The following is an 18,176-nucleotide window of genomic DNA, read 5'->3' on the forward strand; positions in this document are numbered from 1 at the left end:
CTGTGTATATGCCCTTCCACTGCCCAAGCCAGCAAAAGGGATCTTTCCTTAAATGAGCTTTCGCCAGTGAACCCAGCAGCTAGCATTGGTAAGAAGGTAAATACTTAGTACCTTTCTTTACCTAACATCAAAAGGTGACCAGTGAGCCAGTATGAGCTTGTCAGGAAGCAAAACTTCCCATTAAAGCAAAACATGTCACTTAGATAATTTGCATGGGAAGGATCTGGTCAAGTGTCAGGTCTGAAAGGCACTGCACTCAGGGTGAGCCTGGCCCTGGAGACATCCTAGCCCTCCAGTATCTGAAGGACAGTAGGCAAGTGCCTCGTGTCTCTAGATCATTTCATCTGTCCCTTGGATCAGATAGTACAGAAAGAGCAAGTGTGCCTAATGACACCTCATAGTTACTAAAGTCACCAAATGCCAAGCCTCTGGCAGGTCCTTACTTTGTTATTTCTCAGAGCACTTAGTGCAGGTGGCTCTGGACCTTCTCAATGCCAGGAACCTTTGATACAGTTCCTCGGCTGTAAAAGTATTTTGTTGCTACTTCGTAACTGTAATTTTGGTGCTGCTTTGAATTGCAAGGTAAATATGCAACCCCTGTAAAAGGGTCATTTGACCCTCAAACTGGTTGAGACCCACAGGTTGAGAACCACTGATTTAATGACTAAGGCATTGTTATTGCTGCCATTTCCCAGATAGGGGAAAGGAATCCCAGGGAGGCAGGCTTTGCTCTGACTTCTCTGCTCACTTCGCAGAGTGGAAGTGCCTGGCCTGTAGAAGGAGTTAATTAGACGGGACTGGTAAAATGAGCTTCATTCTCCTGATGGGTGAGTAAGAGACTGAAGTTGGGGCTAGCCCTTGCTATAACCAAAGATGACAGCAAGAAAGTTAACTTTTTTCTTTTCCTTAAGCTAAGGAGAGAACAGAGCGAGCGTGAGTGAATTGGCTGGAGAAGCTTAAGGTATTGGAGATTTGCCTCTTTTGGTTCTGAAGATGCAGGGCCTTACCTTGTGGATCTGTGAAGCGGATTTTCTTTATGTTCAAATGCATTTTTCTTTATTCCCAGGACTGGTGTGTGAGAACATCATTATCTGAGCTTTGATGCCTTCTCTGGGCAAAAGTTGCTGTTCACGCTCCATCCTACTCAGGGACTAGGATAAGGGGTTTATTGTGGATGAGCCCAGATGAAAACTATTTATAAAAAAACCTTTTTCCTGGTTTAATTCTCATCCCAAAAGTTAAGAATGATCATATTTGATAACAAAGTTCACGCTTTAGATACTGATTCTCAGTTGATTATATAAAACATTGTATAATCGCAGGGTTTAGTGATCAGGAGTGGTGGCCTCATTTTCACCTAGCAAATCTAAGATAGCAGAAAATTCTACAAATAAAAATACTAGCACAAAATGATGGTTGCTTACCAGCCTACCCAAGGTATTGTGTTCAGTGCCATGCTTCCCTCTTCACTATCCTAACTTTCAGAAACAGAGGCAGTCCAGGCTTTGACTCCACCGGGCCAAAGCTCAGCGCTGCATTCCCTTTAGATAAGCGGCCTCAAGCATCCGTAGGTCTATCACAAAAACATTTCTGTTCCCTTCACCTGGTTCCTCTAAAAATAAAAAATGCATTCAGAGTATTGTCATGGGTTTTGGAAACCAGGACAGGCCAAATGGTTGCTGTCTTTGAATTAGACCAACTCCAGCTTTACGTGGTCTCCCCATATATCCTAGGACTTTACTTCTAAGCCTGGAGTTTGCCCACCTTTCATCTTCAAGTTTCTCCCATAACCTCACAGCATCAGTGGTCTCCCCTCTGCATCCAGGTTTTGACAGCAGTGGCAGTGTTCAGTCTGGAGATTACACACTGGCTTTTCCTTCACTTTCTTATTGAAAGACCCTCAGAGGGTCCTTCCCTCAGGAGGAGACCCCTGAACTCAAGGAACAGTCGAAACCACTGGCTGCAATGGCAAGAGGTTATTTATTGAGCGATGCACAGGTACCTGCGGGGCGTCAGAGTCTCTTTGGAAGACTTGTGCCCCTCAGGCTGGGCAGGGGGTCTTTTATATGGAAACGGGTGGGCGGAGCAGGCATACAGAAGTAGAAGCATGGTTACAGAAATCCCATTGGTCAGTTCAGATGGGGCGATGGGTTCACTTGGGGACGAGTTCCTGGGGACATGAAGATCTGATAATAATAGCTGACTTGGCCCTATCTAGGGCACATGTAGTTTTTCCCAGAACTGTCCGTTCCCTTCCTAGGCCTGGTGTCTGACCACAGATACCCTGTTTTGACCGCCTAGGAGTACAGACTTTACCTTGAACTTACACTTGTTTGTGTGAAAGCCTTGCAAAATGGCATCACAGCAGCTAAGCTGGGGTCTTTCATTATGTCGACTTGACTTCTGACACAGATGTCAGCCATGAACAGGGACTGTCTCCCTAACTGCTGGCTGATCCTGGGTGCTCAGCCAGTAAATGTGATTACCCACAGTGGAACATAAAGTTTGGGGTGAGTTGGAGCACGCTGTTATGGGCCAGCATCCAGCTTTTCTAGACCATGCCTGTCTGTGATGACTAATGTTGGTTGTCAACTTCACATACCTCGGAAAGGGGGGGGGGGACTTAATTGAGGAATGACCTTCATCCGATTGGCCTGTGGGCACATCTGTGTCGTATTTTCTTGATGGCTAACTGATGTAGAGGCCCGGCCCATTACAAATGGTACCATCCATTAGGTATGTGGACCTGGACAGTAGTCTGTTCCAGGTGTCTTCCTAAGTGCCTGCCTTAGCTTCCAACCTCCCTTCCCCAAGGTGCTTCTGGTCAGAGCCACAGGAAATCAAACCGGAACAGCATCCTGTAGGTCGTCTTGAAGAAGTCGTTTGCTTGTAAGAGGAGGCTGCATGTAGTACCTACACCAGGGCACATAGAAGGTGTATGCAAAGCACTTGGTCGTTAATTAGTCCTGCTGTCATCTGTAAGCAAACACGTTCAGGTAGAAATAGTATCCCGTAGATAGCTGTTTTCCTATGCCGAGTTGGATGTTTCCAGGTAAAAACCAAGTTAGTTGCTCGGGCCTGCGGTGCTGTTCAAAATGGTTGAGGAAACTTAATAGAAATACCATTCGAGAGGGAGTTGGTCAGGGCTTCTAGTGAGTTGCTGTGTTATATTTATCGTGAGAAAGAAAAGATATATATGAGCCCTCTGCTGTTTGTCTTGAGTGATGGACAAGTGACGTGTTATCTGTGTGGTTGGCAGAGGTCAGCGCAGCGTGCCTCTGGGTGCACATCTGCCTGTCTCCTACTTCCTTTATGGTTTTGGTGGTGCCTGGGAACTCGGTGGGGAATAAAGATGCCTCAGTTTCCTTGGATAAAAATGCAAAGGGGAGAAATGGTGCATCATATTTTTCCATGGCAACCCTACTGAGCCCGGCTTAGGTCTTACTGCATCCCACCATGGGGTCAACAGGCAGATTGATCTCTGGGTATGCGACATTAGGATGGGCATCACAGTTGACCACGTTATAGGAAAAAGGTGGTTTACTGTGAACTTTGAAGTATTTCTTTTAATGATTTGCCATGTGCTGTGACCTTCAAAATGCCATTTTTTTTAAACCTCAGCATCTTGATGTCTTGAAAATCCTTGATGTTACATGTAAAATATCAAAATATAGCAACCGTAAATTTTTTCTCATTTTGAACCGACTTCCATGCTCTTTCCTAGTGCCATAGCCCTATGGGAACTGGAAATTCCAGTGGTCGTGGAATAAAACTTTTCTGTCACCCAGTTTTTGTCTATGCTGCTCTGACCTTGAGAACCGTTTATATTGTTTAAGTGCAAAGATGTGCTTATACTTGGGTACTTATATTTTTGTGCATATTAATTCTTTTTTTCCAGCTTAGCCTGAGGGGCCTTCATTGCCATATAGCAGTTATTATAGAATTCACCAACTTCTAAACATTTTAAATGATCAGATAATTTTGGAAACTTTTCTTGAGTAGCATTCTGCTAAATATTCTGGGCAAACATTTTGGCTCTTCTTAGTTTGTTAATGCTGGTTACATCATGGAAGCTATAGATTTCTTGGGCGTACAAAATGATTGCATATTCATGAACATCTTCAATCCTGAAATATTTGTAAATAACTTGGCAATTTTCTTCATAAAGTTTCCTTTTAAAGTGATCAGGACTTTAATCGTTCACACAGAGTTTGTGTTTGCGAAGGACAAGATATCGCATTGAAACAACGTTTCGGTGCTGAGCAACGTAGGTTATGGACATAGGAGTCACCTTTCTTAAACAGAGTCTAAGAGTGGCAACTTCCCGCTGAAGAAGGATTCAAATGTCAATAGATGCAAAAAGTCACCCTAGAGCTTTGCTCTCTCCAAAGAACGTAGAGAAGGAATGACACAGGCAATGTTAACTGTCACCAGATGAAGAGAAATCAGATTGTCAGGCCTGGATCTATGAAATTCCTGCCAAAGTAGGACCTCATTTACACATAGAGATCTTCATACCCTTTACTAAGAAAAGCATCTGCGGCAGTTTGGATGTTTGTGCCTTTGCCAAAGATCTTTCACTCTGAATAAAGTAAATGTCATGTCTGTTGTTTATCTCAAATTCAGCCGAACATTTTTTTAAAGGGAAATATTTGTGGGGGAGGGCTGAGGGAGGAGGAGTTGGCAGAGGGAGGAAGTGGGCGTGGCCATTTCGCAGACACAGTCAAGGATCAGCCTGGATCTCTGTAAATAAACCTAAAACAGGCATTAGGCTCCTTGAGCTGGAAATGTCCCTTCGGAGTGGCAAAGCTACAATAAACTGGTGTGTGTAGCGTCTTCCTGAATCTACACCTAGGCTGTCAAAACCAAAAAAAAAGTCCCTTAATTCCATCAAATTGATTCTTTGGCACCGTATAGACACAGCTGTTTTGAACTAAGATTCTGAACACTTAACTGTAGAAGGCTTTGCACAGCTGGCATGGGGTGTCTGTCCGAGGGAAAAGATCATGCACAGTCAAGCCCTAGCCACTGAATAATAATTAAAGTTTAAAAACCTAGGAAGTGCCAAATATCTTGGCAAATGGGTATGCTTGGTAAAAGCAGATTTTTAGCGTAGAGTATAATGTATTTCCTTTATTGTGTAAATTCTCTTCAAAGTGAAAGCAGAGAGGTGTGTGTGTTTGAAATACCTTATTTAGCCTGGCTTAAGAGCAACTCACAATCCTAACGAGATCTTGATGTAAAATGAAGTCCCAAACCTTTCTTCAGAAATTTACTTCAGTTGATAGAATTTTATCATTTTCGTCAAATGTTTTTCCTATGTAGGATTTGCTTTTTCGGTGCCGTTGGTTTTATGAACATATTCTGTGTGACCTGAGTCTGATTTTCTTCCTGCAGACGACATGGAAGCCATTCCCGTCAAACAGTTTGTTAAACACATCGGCGAGCTCTATTCTAATAGCCAGCATGGCTTCTCTGAAGATTTTGAGGTATGTTTCAAGACTGGAAACTAATTTTGAGAAAGTTTATTTTTATCTCATAAGGATTTTTGACAGCGGGAACTGCATTTATTCTAAACCTATCAGAACAATAACTCTGCCAGCCAGAGATGTCTTTCTCTTCTCACTGATGGTTTTCATCAACGTTTTCAGAGCCAGATGTAGAGAGAGGGAGTTCGTTTCACCTGTCTGGCTCCCTGCTCATCTGTGGAGGACAGGACATAGAGGTTAACAAGAGGACAATTACTGGGGATAGGTTTTTCTAGTTCTTCGTCTTAATCCTAAGATGAAGTCACACTGCCTAGTCACACGGTGCCACTGCCGAGCTCCCTGATTCTGTGTCATTTCTGGGCTGCGCACGGTATGGTGGAGACAGGAGGTTTGGCACCAGAGAAAGCGCTGGCTCTGCCAGAAGTGAGTTTCATAAGGCTCCATCTCTGCTCCCCAGTTTCCTCATCCTTAAAAAGATGGTGCTAATGTCACCCGCATTCTAAAGTTGTTAGGCTAAAATAAATAAATAAATAAACCTCCATGGCGTGCTGGGTTAATTATTAATTGATTGTTGTTGTTTCCGTGTGTATTAATTCTTGGAGAGAAGACGGGAGTTAGCACAGCCTCGTGATTTTAAGAGCTGGTGTGTAGGAAACAAGGTAGAGAACTGGCAGGTCCCCCTCTGCCAGCTCTGGGTTCCGTGCCAGTTCAGCAGTGACAGGGTGTCAATGAGGAGCCATTAAACAGACTGCCCTTTTCTTTACTGAGGCGCATCCCTGGCAGCAGGGGCTGTGTGGAACAGGGCATGCTTTCATGGCAGCTCAGCTGTCTACGAGCTGTAGGGGCGAGTGGGTTTCTTCCTCTTTCCCTTCCTACTGTATAATGGGAATGATGGCGAAGAGCCTTTCTTGCCTGCCTCTTGACACAGTTGGTTCTGGGACTCAAATACAAATGGGAAGGAAGCGCTCAGGGACCATCGTGGACACACACAGCTCTGAGGTGCAATTATCTCATGTGAACAACGAGAAAAATGGGGCCAGAACCCCTGTCTCTATGCAAATTTGAAATTCCCAAACGTCACCAGAAAGGCAATTATATTGACATCTCAAGTGAATTCTTTCTCTGAGGTTGCTGCTGTTGTGAGTTTCGCATTGTTTTTGTTTCGTTTGTGTTTTGACTTAGTTTGCGTTTAGGTTTTTATTGAGGAAAAAAAATGATGGGAAAGGTGGTAGAGAGAAGATGAACAAAAGCTCGTCAAGTATTTAATGCTGCTATTATATGCTGGTCCAGAAAGGTGCTTAGTCCACGACGAAGAACATGGCTTAAGTCAAACATTTTGTATTCATGAGGACAGCAAATGTGTGTGGCGTTAAAGTGATTTAGCTCAATTGACTGTTGACTGGATGACCGAGCAAGAATATTGAGGCATTTAACCATGTTGATGGTATTCAGGACAAACATTTATCCTCTGGAGGACAGAATTTGATCAGGATGATCAAATGCAACTCTGCTTTCTCAATTATTTATGATTTGAGACCCCAGTGCTATTCATCACAGCTGGTTTTGACACCATTTAATTATTCAGAATAATCAGCTACACCTCTGTATACTTGATCTGACTTAGAGATGGGCTTTGCTGTATCAGAATCACGCCCGTGAACAAATCCTGGCGTTTATTTGTATCCTGTGTCTATCCTAAAAATATTGATACTGTGAGCTAACAGTTTAATCACCTCTACTGATCTTGACAGCTTCAGTACCAGGAGCTGGTTGTTCATGGGAGGGGATGGGGAACTTAAGTAGAAGCAGCCACTGTGATTCCGTTACCATCTCCTGGCTCCTCCTGGGGAGAACTGAAAACTGGAGTTGCTTCAATTCAGAATTCTGAAAGAAAAAAAAAATAGTAAAGCAGCAACATAAAGGGGAGAATGAGACAGACTAGGAGCTCACCAGTATACTGCAACCTTTAAAACTCAGCAAAACTTTGAAGTGTTTTTAAACAAAAACATCATTCCTTTTTGGTAATCTTGCTAAACAAGGAAAGATAGCAATAAGCCATGTGAGGAAGTAAGCAGAGGTAATAGCTGACTGTGTAAGGGCAGGAAATGAGATTTTATGTAGTACAAAGAACAATGAAATATTTAAAATAAACCATCTATTGTGGTCAGAGAGTCGTAATCTCCTGCACAGATTTCCATCACTTGTGTGCAGTAACCAGGGCCCACAGTTAGCTCAGCGCATTATTTCACTCCTTTACTTTATCTCGGCTCTCACTGACCTCACTTTAAAGTTGGGGAAACATCACCCATAAGCAAAGCAAGATTAGGTGGCCAGGTTTTGAAACGGTGGCAGCAGGGGTTGAGATCAGTACTGTCAAACCCCAAGCCCTGTGGTTAGCCCCAGTGCCTTCCAGACTCATAGAAGTAATGTCTTATAATGAGCTGGAGTCAAGAGAAATAAACAAGCTTGCCCTTGACTCACATGCAACTGTGCCTTGGCAAAAAAAAAAAAAAAAAAAAAAAAAAAAAAAAAAAAAAAAAAAAAACAGGCTGTTAGGGTACCCTCTCCTACATGTATTAGGTGAGGAATACATAGTCTTTTAGTCCCAGTGTGGCTTACAGAAATCTTACTCAACATCTGAACAGAAGCCTCAAGTTAATCAAATCACTGGTCTTCTCAAGAGTACTGTTCAAGCTCATAGTTAGTCGGGCAAGGTAAAACAGCTGAGTATCAACTATTCCCTCTCCGTACAAAGATTAATTAGAATCCCTTACCAAAAGAGCTCAGTCTGGTGGTGCTGGGAGGAGACCAGAGTAGAAATGAAAAGGAAATAAGGTAAAACAGAAATGGAGCTTCCCCACGGTGTGCGTGTTGACTGGTTGTCCCAGTGACGATGATTCTCCTTGTGGCGCCGTTTGATTTTTCAGCCTTGGGCTTTAAAAAAAGGGGGGGGGTGAGCAACTGTCATCTTTTAATAATGATGTTACTTAAGCGGGGAATGGGAGCAGCCTAAGTAACTTTGAGTCTTTGTCTAGAGGTGATGTCGGAAAACAGTGCTGTCAGATAAACTGTGAGCGGGCTGTGGAACTGGTGGCATTATGCCTCTCCAAGATTCTGCAGCCGGTGGCAGTCTTACTGGTTCTTGTTTGAGGCTAACGTTTCCGGGTTCCCTTCTCCTGGCTGCCTGAACTGGCCATGACTAGTTCCCTGGGCTTCCTGGACAGTGGCATCCCAGAGTGGCTTGATTATTAAATATTAGAAATCGCTTTCCCTGCCCCCATAATCTTCACACAGAAGGCTTCCTAAAGCACAGTCCTGTCACATTCATGAGAAGGCTACAGAGGTCTGCGGACTAGGTCTTGGGGGTTGGAGGAATCGGAAGTTTAAAGGCTGGGCACAGAGATGAAGCCAGAGGTCCGTGGCCCTTGACACAGTCCTCTGGGGGATGACCTCTCCTCCAATTAACTGCTGGGCTAAATGGGCACTCGTTGTTCATCTTAAATCAGGAGCATAAGGCTCTGTCCACCTGAGCCCATGCGCTGAGGGACTAGTGACCCCATTGTTTTGTGTCATGAACTGGGCTGCTGATAATGGGAGGCAGGGACGTCCCCGGGAGGAGATGCAACGCTACACAAAGACGACTGGAGGATGGCAGAAACTGTCCCTGAAGAGCTGAGCATACGGCAGACCATGCATTTGGTCTGAATATTAGAGAAATGTGCTTTAAATCCTTATCACCAAGAAAAATTCCTATTTAAGTAGGGACTTTTATAAAGAAAATGGGATAATTTCATAAACTTCTGCCTGCAAAAGAATTTTCTATGGGGCGGTGAAAAAAGGCAGCCCTGGGGAGCAAAGACCAGGGATTTGGATTGTGGGAGGGGAGAGATATATGGCAGCCATGCCTAGGACAGGAAAACATGCCACCTTTCTAAAAGGCGTGGGTTTAAGGCTAAGGTTAGAACATGAAGTGGTAGAAGATAATACCCTCCCTGGAAGGTTGGCAAAGTAATTTGGAACCCACCAAAAAGTCCCTGCCTAATGGAGTCATGCCCAGCACACAGCATTGCAAAAAGTCAGGTGTGAGGGCCAAGTCCAAGATGGTGGAAGTGGGAAGGCACAGGGGTCCTCATCTCTTGAGGACCAGCTCTCTTGGACACTGGACCAGCTCTGGACTAGTCATGACCGATGCATTTCATTGTCTGTAGATTAGCCCCTTAACACACCAGGTTTAAAATACTTTCTCCCAGGGCTCTTTGTTGGGTAATCTGACAGATGTGTATGCAGTGTTTGTTGGAGTGGTGTCTCAGAAAGGTAGGCTAGCAGGCCATCCCAGGCTCTCCAGATGGCCTCCTCCCTCCACATCTCCAAAGCAGGAGATTCAGCCGATTGCATCCCCCAAGAATTCTGGTGATAGCAAATGCTAGGATTTTCATGTTTTGTTTTTAATAAATTATTTTTTCTTTTAAGCCTCTTGTCTTCTCTTGGCCCTCCCCTGTGAGTTATGTATCTGTCAGTATCCAGAATATCTACTTTTAGAATTCTAGATTAATATAGGCAATAAAATACAAGCAAGCATCATCTTAAATCTCTCATTAAAGTGTGAAATAGGTAAGTTTCCCATGTGTACTCCACCGGCTAGGGTCACTTTAAAAGGTTTTAACGCCTACTAAAGTCACGTTAACTTTGCGATGCCAGTCTGATAGAGCAAAGGATCATTCCAGGATCAGATGGTATTATCTGCTTTTGAATGAGTCAAGTCATACTGCAGGAATTTACAGGTGATGTTATTATCCTCAAGACCAAATCTGAAGGCTGTAGCCAGACCGCGTGAGTGCTAAGAAAGTCAGATCTAACATTACTTACGCCCTTCCCTTGTTTTATGCCATTCATTGGAAGCATGAAAGGAGGCCACACATCTGGCCAGGGGTTTTAGATAGCAAAAGGAGCTGATTGGCTGCCTTGAGAGACTGCTTTATAGAAGCAGCCCTGGTCCATTGTGTTATATTCTATCTGAGTCTCAGCCTCAGTCCGTGGCTAGGGTGGTCCGATCCAAATATAGTACAAGAGAGAAAAGAATTAATAGACAAAATGAATCTCTAACTAAAGAACTAACGCTAAAATGTCTTAATATAAGCTCTCCAATCACCTTAATCTTAAAGGGGTACCTGCCCAAAAGGCTGGCTTTTACCCAGCAGTGGAGTATTGACTTGTGCCTGGGATTTGTGTATACAGTGAATTGGTGCTATTCAGGATACAAATCCATTTGTGAAGTGTTTTACCTTAAACTGACCTCATGCTTTTAAGGCAATTCCAAAAGGCAGGTCCCCATAACCCAACTATAATCAACATCACCATCTTCTTTGTACTCATACTTTTTCTTTTTCCATTTTGGAGAAAAGAGTCAAAAGGTTTCAGGCCCTTTAAACCACTGTTTGCAAAACTGAGTCATAAAACCAGAAGAGAGAGCAGAATTTATCCCACTTCGTAGGGGTAGGAAACAGGCGAGAATCACTATTGCACGCTTTCCGCGGAAGATGTGGACCGGCTTGACACCTTCGGGGTCTTGTCTTCCGGGACAGCTGGGAAGACCTTCAGTTACGAAAAGTTAAATACAAGCTTCCAGGCGTTGGAAACTCAATAATCTGAACAGATCATGACCCTTCAATTTTATACCTTAGGTTATTTGACTGCAGAGTTCCTCTTCGTGGAGAGGGGACTGCTCGCTAGGAAGTACTTTGAGGTTTTATGAGACAGTCTGCCCCCTGTATTCACTACATCCCTGCCCTTGATGTAGCTGCTATGGACACATACATAGCTCTTCCGCAGCTGCCTTGGGAAACACAATAATCTGCGTGTGTACAACATCCCCTGGCACTTTTGTGACCTTGCGCCTGCTCTTAGTAGCAGCTACGCACTGCTAATGGTTCCTTAACTAGTTGGCTCCAGTATTTCTTCGTGTGTGAAGCATCCAGGGTAGAAGAACCCGGCTTTTTCAGTAGCTTCATATTGAGCTAAGAGATGAGGCTTCTATCTGGGGCCGAGGCGGTGGTGCGGAGCTGCCTCTGCTGCTGCTGTGTCTCTAGTGCAAGCTCAGTTGACCAAATCCAGAGCCAACACTTCATCAGGACAAACGATGTCTGAGCCAGTCAAGATAATTAGTCGGCCGAGCATGACTGTCCTGTCAAACAGACATTTTAGCATGGAGGGTTCTAACTATGAAATGAGGCCATGCGGCCTCCAAGCACATTGCAAATCCTGGTGCTTTTGTCCTTCTTGGAAATTCCTGTGCTTCCTTTAAGACTCAAGTGAATTGCTATGTCCTATTTTAAGCCTCCCTCAGTTCCTCTATTTTTGTTCCCATATTTTTTTTTCAGGCCTCTTCTCTGTTGATCACATTTGGCTAACAATCTTTTTTTTTTTCTCTTATAGACTGTGACTTATTTAGAAAGAGATATTCTTTTGTATCTCAGCACTCCAAAATTGATACTGTTTTGTACCATCCCAACTCCAGGTACAAACCGGAATAAAGTAGATGAGCGATGAGCTAGTAAGGAACGAGACCATCCCTAATTCACACTGTTCCTGTGTTTGTGATCGTTACAGCAATTCTCAGATCTGAATGAGTTCGAGGAAGCAATGGCACTGTAGGGACTGGGCTGATAGCTATATCTGTGTGTGTATAGAGGAAGGGAGGAGTCGCACCACATAAGATGAGGTCAGATAATAAGAAGTGCCACATTGGGTGGTGTCGTCATAAGACAAGCACCATAAAGTGTATTTAGACAAACATAGACAGCGTGGGCCTGTCACTCAACACGACCTAGCGGTGCCATCAAGAGACATGGGAAGCATCAGTATTGAGGCCATGTCCAGTGTAAAAGGTCACAGTGCTTTGCAGAATGAAGCACCAGGGACACTGTAAAATGACAAAGTTAAACTTTGTCCCTTGTAATGTTCTGTCCTGGATCTGACTGGCTCGCTCTTGTTCTGTTTCTTCCACCATGTTTCAGCAGAGGAGTATGTGCTACAGTGTTGCATAGCTTCCCTATCACTAGGCCCTAAGAATTCAGTTACAGCGTGCAGCATACATATAGCCTATGCTGACAGAATGCTGCGTGATATGTGGCGGCGGCTCCATTTAGTTTCCAGCGTGTCTAAAACCTTGTCATTCTTCTCCTTTAGGAAGTCCAGCGCTGTACAGCTGATATGAACATCACTGCAGAACATTCCAATCACCCAGACAACAAGCACAAAAACAGATATATCAACATTTTAGCATGTGAGTAATTGAAACGATCTTCAGCGGTGGGAGAATTCAGTCTTTGCCCTGCAGGAAAAGCCAAAGAGTCAGAATTGCACCACCCAGAGAGGCTGGTGTTTGAAAGCCAGTCTGTCACGAGGTAGATGCAGCGTGGGCCATCAGAGCTTCGAGAGAGCCATAAGCTAACCAAAAGAAATTCTTCCGAGCTTTTGTATTTTCACGTGAGCTGAGGTCATGTCAAATCTTGGGAGACAAAGCCTGAATATCATGGGGCTCTCCTGACTTTGTTTTTAACCAGTGGGAGGCGGGTCTTTTTAATACAGATTTGGAGAACTGAATCGAATAAGCCTAACTTCAGAACGGGTTAAAGTTATAGCTACAGGGGAATAGGATTTGAACATGGAGGGACCAATTTCATTACCTTCTGTAATAAGAACCACATTACACAGACTTTTAATTGGCCCGCTTAAAGTTTGAACACTGCTATGGATAGTTTTTGAATAAAATGTTGAGATTGTCTACATGCCATTCGGACTGTCCTTTCACAGATGTTGGAACCACAGTCTCATGTTCAAGTATTTCTAGCAACAAGAAACCCCATGGCTGTTAACAGACACCCTTTCCCCCTGAAATCCATTACTGCTTTCTAGCTCTCGTGATTTGGATTTTCTGGACAGTCCCTGTGGATGGACTCACATGTGAAACCTGTGTGTCTGGCCTCTCACACTTAGCATCCTTTCAGACTTCATCCATGTTGCACTGTGTATCAGTGACTCCATTGTTAATACTCCAATTACATGCATATGGGTTATCGTGCTAGGTGTTTGGATTTTATCCAAGTTGGGTCTCTTAAGAACAATGCTATTAGAGTCGTTCGCGGACAAGGCTTTTCTGTAGATATGTTTCCTTCCTTCTTGGGTACATACATAGAAGCAGAGTTGCTGGTTTTTGGATAAACCCGTGTTCAACTTTAGGAGAGCTGACTGGCTTTTTCCAGAGTGGCTCTGCTGGGCTTCATTCTCACTGGCAGTGATGTAGAGGTCCAGTGACCTCACGCTTTGACAGAAGCACCCTATTTTGTTTTTGTTTTTTGAGGGGGGGTGGTCTTAGTGATGGTTTGAGGTGGGAACCTCTGATGAGCATTTTTCTCGCGGTTGCCTGAGTGGTCAGTGGGATCAGTACATTGCTTAACGCTCATTGGCCCATCTGTATATCTTCTTTTGGAAAAAAAAAAAAATCTGTTCTCATCTTTTACTTTTTCCTAGCTGAATTTTATCTCTTTACTGTTGAACTTTGTATATTGTGGGATTCCATATATTTCTGCTTATTCTTTGCATTATCTTTTCCCTTTTTGTTTTCGTTGTTGTTGTTTTCATTTTTTGAGGCAGGGTTTTTCTGTGTAGCCCTGGCTGTCCTGGAACTAGCCTTTGTAAACCAGGCTGGCCTCAAATTCACGGAGATTCGAATGTCTCTGCCTCCTGAGTGCACCGCCACTACCCAGACTTTCTTAATGGCGCTCTCTAAAATCTTCAAAAGTCCATCTTCCAAAGTTTGTCAATATCCAGTTTAACCTGGTGTTAGTGTTGGTGGTGGTTTTAGAGTCATATTAGGAAGGAAAACCATGCCAAGTTTACTGCTGTGTTCTCGTCTTGAAATTTTCATGGTTTCAGCACTCTTGTTTAGGTCTTTGATCCATTTTGATTGTGTTTTTTTGTGTTCTGAGGTAAGAGCTATTCTTCATTTTGTTGTGTAAGGGTATCTATTTGTCTGTGGTTTAAGATTTAGGGCTTTCTCCTCAATGAATTGGCTCAGCTCTCTTATGGACAGTTAACTTACTGTAAGGTAATGAGTTGCTTCTGGCTGCTGGATTCTATTCCTGGTGCTGTCTGCGTTCATTCTCCTGCCAGCTCTGCACTGCCGTAATTATGGGCAGTTTGGTGGCAAAGTTTTAAATTGGAAACTCAGATTCCTCTGTTCAGGCTGTCTCAGCCCCTTGCATTTTCATATGAATTTTAGCACTAGACTCGTACTTCCTAATCTGGGGCCAGGATTCTGATGGAGAGTGAACTGAGTGTGGGATGGATTTGAGAACCACTGCCATTTCAGTATTGTCTTGGGGCCTTCGTGAAGGTGGATGGTTTTCACTTAGGCCTTCCTATTTCTTTCAACTGTGGTTTACGCTCTCATTGCACAAGCTTTGGCTTCCTCTGTGAAGTTTACTCCTGCTTTGTTGTTTTGGGGTTTTCTTTTTTGCTTTTGGAGATTTATTTATATGAGCATGGGTATATCTGCCTGTGTGGATGTCTGCACCATGTGCATGCAGTGCTCACAGAGGCCAGAAGAGGGCATCAGATTCCCCTGGAACTGGAGTCACAAGAACTTGTAGGTTCTTGGGATGGCACTCTCTATAAGAGTAAGAAGTGTGCTCAACCACTGAGCCATCTCTTGGTCCACCACATTTTTTTTTGATGCTTGTTGCAAATGAAAATGCTCCGTGTATAGAAGTACAGTTGATTTTTGTATATTGATTGTATTTCATGAAGCGCTGTTAGACCCAGTCATTCTAAAAGATCATTTTTGGGAACCCCTTTGGGCTTACATATATTGGATCATATTGTTTATTAATAGAGATAGTTTTACTTGTCCTAATTTCTAAAAAAACAAGTTGTTCTTGAGTAGAACTGTTGGTCTCATTTATGTGAATGAGAAAAGAGGAGGGAAAAGTTGCAAAAAAATGCCTTTTCTTTCTCTTCTCGTCTGTGCATGAATCAGATTTCACAGCATTTTTGGCTCACCCATTCAAGGTAGCTCACAGCTGTGAACTTTTGTCTATAGACATGGCCTTTTTTAAGAGTCAGGCCAGAGCACACATAATGTCATCCTCAACACGCAGCAATCAGAAAGTAGGTGACAGAGTCCGAGAGAAAGCCAATGCAGCATTTGTTTGATGCACACAGGAATTGTATTGTTTGTCTAGACAGAGTCCATTTGTGTAGCCCTGGCTGGCTTAGAACTTGCTGTGTAGATCAGGCTGTTCTCAAACTCACAAAGATACACCTGCTTCTGCCTCCTGAATGCCACCATGCCCAGCTGAAAGTTTTTTGCTGGAAGACCATCATCTCTGCTTTACAAGTTCAGAGAGTTGGGTTTTTATGTTCTAGCCACTCATATTCTGTACATACTGCCTGCCACATTCATCTACCCCTTTGCTCATGACTTTATATAGCCAAGGACACCAAAGAACTGTCACAGAAACCAGTAGGATCAGGTCCTGAATGTGCCAGATTCACGTATAGGATAAGCTCTGGTTCGTTCCCTTCATTTGGTCCTGGGGAGTTGCCTAGACTTCAACCTCACAGAGCAGTGAAATACCCTAAAGACTTTATAAACTTCATCAAAAGTCACTTCATAAAAACATTGTTTAAACTTTTTTCATACAACATATTTTGATCATACTCTTTTTTTCTCCTCTAACTTTTCCCAACATCCTTATCCACACAGCCTCATGAGTGTCTTGTGTTCTTGTGCACTCTCTCTCTCTCTTTCTCTTTCTCTCTCTCTCTAAATTTATAGTACTAGGAAGAGGATGAAAGAATGGATAATCAAAAGCCCTTGAATTTTCTTTTGAAATAGAAAAATGAAATTTTGGCATATTGTGCAATTTCTAGCAGTTTCATGAAAACTAGTAAAGACTGTTATTTATGCTCCTCGGGCCCTCTCTGGGACAGCTGCGCCCGTGCAGTGTTGGGATGGCATCGAAGCTGTACTCAGTAGCTGTTCGTCGCAGCACCTGGTTGCCGTGTGTGTGTTAAGGATGCTGCCGGTTGTTGCTGTTTCTAATTCTACATTTTGTTTTTGTCTTTTATTCTCTGTAGATGATCACAGCAGGGTGAAGTTAAGACCTTTACCAGGAAAAGACTCTAAGCACAGTGACTACATCAACGCAAATTATGTCGATGTAAGTCAGAAAAGCTCTTACACTTGTTCTAGAGAATGGACGCCTGGGGCGGAGGTGGGTGGGTGTATTGCACCACCACACGGAAATGTCTCTCCAAACATGGCCTGTGCCACTTAGAAGGTACTTCAGTTATTAACTGGTCTTCTGTGATACCACTTTCATCTCACTTTGTCTGTGTCATCTTTGAAGGGTTACAACAAAGCAAAAGCCTACATTGCCACCCAGGGACCTCTAAAGTCTACATTCGAAGATTTCTGGAGGATGATCTGGGAACAAAATACAGGAATCATCATCATGATTACAAACCTTGTGGAAAAAGGAAGGGTAAGAGCCTCTTTTTTTACTCTCTTTGCATTTTGTGAATGAAAGTGAATTAAACACCTGCTGTGGGAAGGAAATTACACAGGTGGAGAGAATAGACCTGCTCTCTGCACATGGGATTGCTCATGTTCTCTGCAAGAGCTAAGGCATCACGAGTGAAAATTAATATGAAATGTAGGCATGTTGTAGGGCTACACTGATAACGTAGGCATGTTGTAGGGCTACACTGATGACGTAGGCATGTTGTAGAGCTACACAGGCGTGTTTTAGTGGTGCAGTGACAAATGGTGTAGTGTGGAAATTTTATAGACACCCCCGTTTGAGATGAGAAACAGTTTAGCAAGAGAAAGAATGTACAGAATAAGAGATAGCAGAAACCAGAGATGTTGGGAAATGCTTGGTGTGAGAAAGACACTCAGGAAAACAGAGGCTAACGTGATGACCATCATGAAAAGTGTAGTTGAATGCGCTATATTCTTAGTTTGTGGAGATGGTGCTGATCGGGTGTCTCAGGACCCTTGACTTTGGAGTCCCAGGTTTGCTGGTGACCCAATCTTGTAACAGATTTCCAGCCTGGCTTCTGTAAGCCCAGCCCAGATGGCACTTAAAACTATTCTGTATCACAGTTTACTCATACTTTGTACAAGGTTCCCTCATAATCAATCTCTCTCTCTCTCTCTCTTTCTCTCTCTCTCTCTCGTGTGTGCTGATCATATTTACTGGCCCATTTCTCAGATAATGTTGCACAAACTTATCCCAAGTCATGAACTTCTTCAGAGGTCACACTAACCTTTAAGCATTTCGGCCTACACTTTTATTTTTTTAGTTTAAAAAAATTTGAATATTATTATCTGTGTCTTAATACTGTTGTTTGAAAATCCTCCATTTTTTCCTTTTTGCAGAGAAAATGTGATCAGTATTGGCCGATGGAGAACAGCGAGGAGTATGGCAACATCATTGTCACTCTGAAGAGCACAAAAGTACACGCCTGCTATACTGTCCGGCGTTTTTCGGTCAGAAACGCAAAAGTGAAAAAGGTGCGTGTGCATGCTGGGCGAGCTGTCTGGAGACGCCTGCACACCAAAGGCGAATCCAAGCTTTTAGGACATTTTTCACAACTTTTTTCTCTTTCTTTCTTTCTTTC

The 18,176-nt window shown here is 43.3% G+C and overlaps 1 protein-coding gene across 2 annotated transcripts in view; it reads left to right on the forward strand.

The window, feature by feature from the left end:
• The window catches only part of Ptprg (protein tyrosine phosphatase receptor type G), a 666,884-nt gene that overhangs the window by 626,615 nt on the left and 22,093 nt on the right, over positions 1 to 18,176 (forward strand). For both annotated transcript variants that reach the window (XM_075988580.1, XM_075988581.1), the window contains 5 exons: positions 5,398 to 5,489; positions 12,675 to 12,771; positions 16,629 to 16,711; positions 16,901 to 17,035; positions 17,935 to 18,069. In XM_075988580.1, coding sequence (XP_075844695.1) covers positions 5,398 to 5,489; positions 12,675 to 12,771; positions 16,629 to 16,711; positions 16,901 to 17,035; positions 17,935 to 18,069 — 542 coding nt within the window. The remainder of the gene's footprint in view (positions 1 to 5,397; positions 5,490 to 12,674; positions 12,772 to 16,628; positions 16,712 to 16,900; positions 17,036 to 17,934; positions 18,070 to 18,176) is intronic.

This window comes from Microtus pennsylvanicus, chromosome 10, assembly GCF_037038515.1.
Source record: "Microtus pennsylvanicus isolate mMicPen1 chromosome 10, mMicPen1.hap1, whole genome shotgun sequence".
In the NCBI taxonomy this organism is placed as follows: domain Eukaryota; kingdom Metazoa; phylum Chordata; class Mammalia; order Rodentia; family Cricetidae; genus Microtus; species Microtus pennsylvanicus.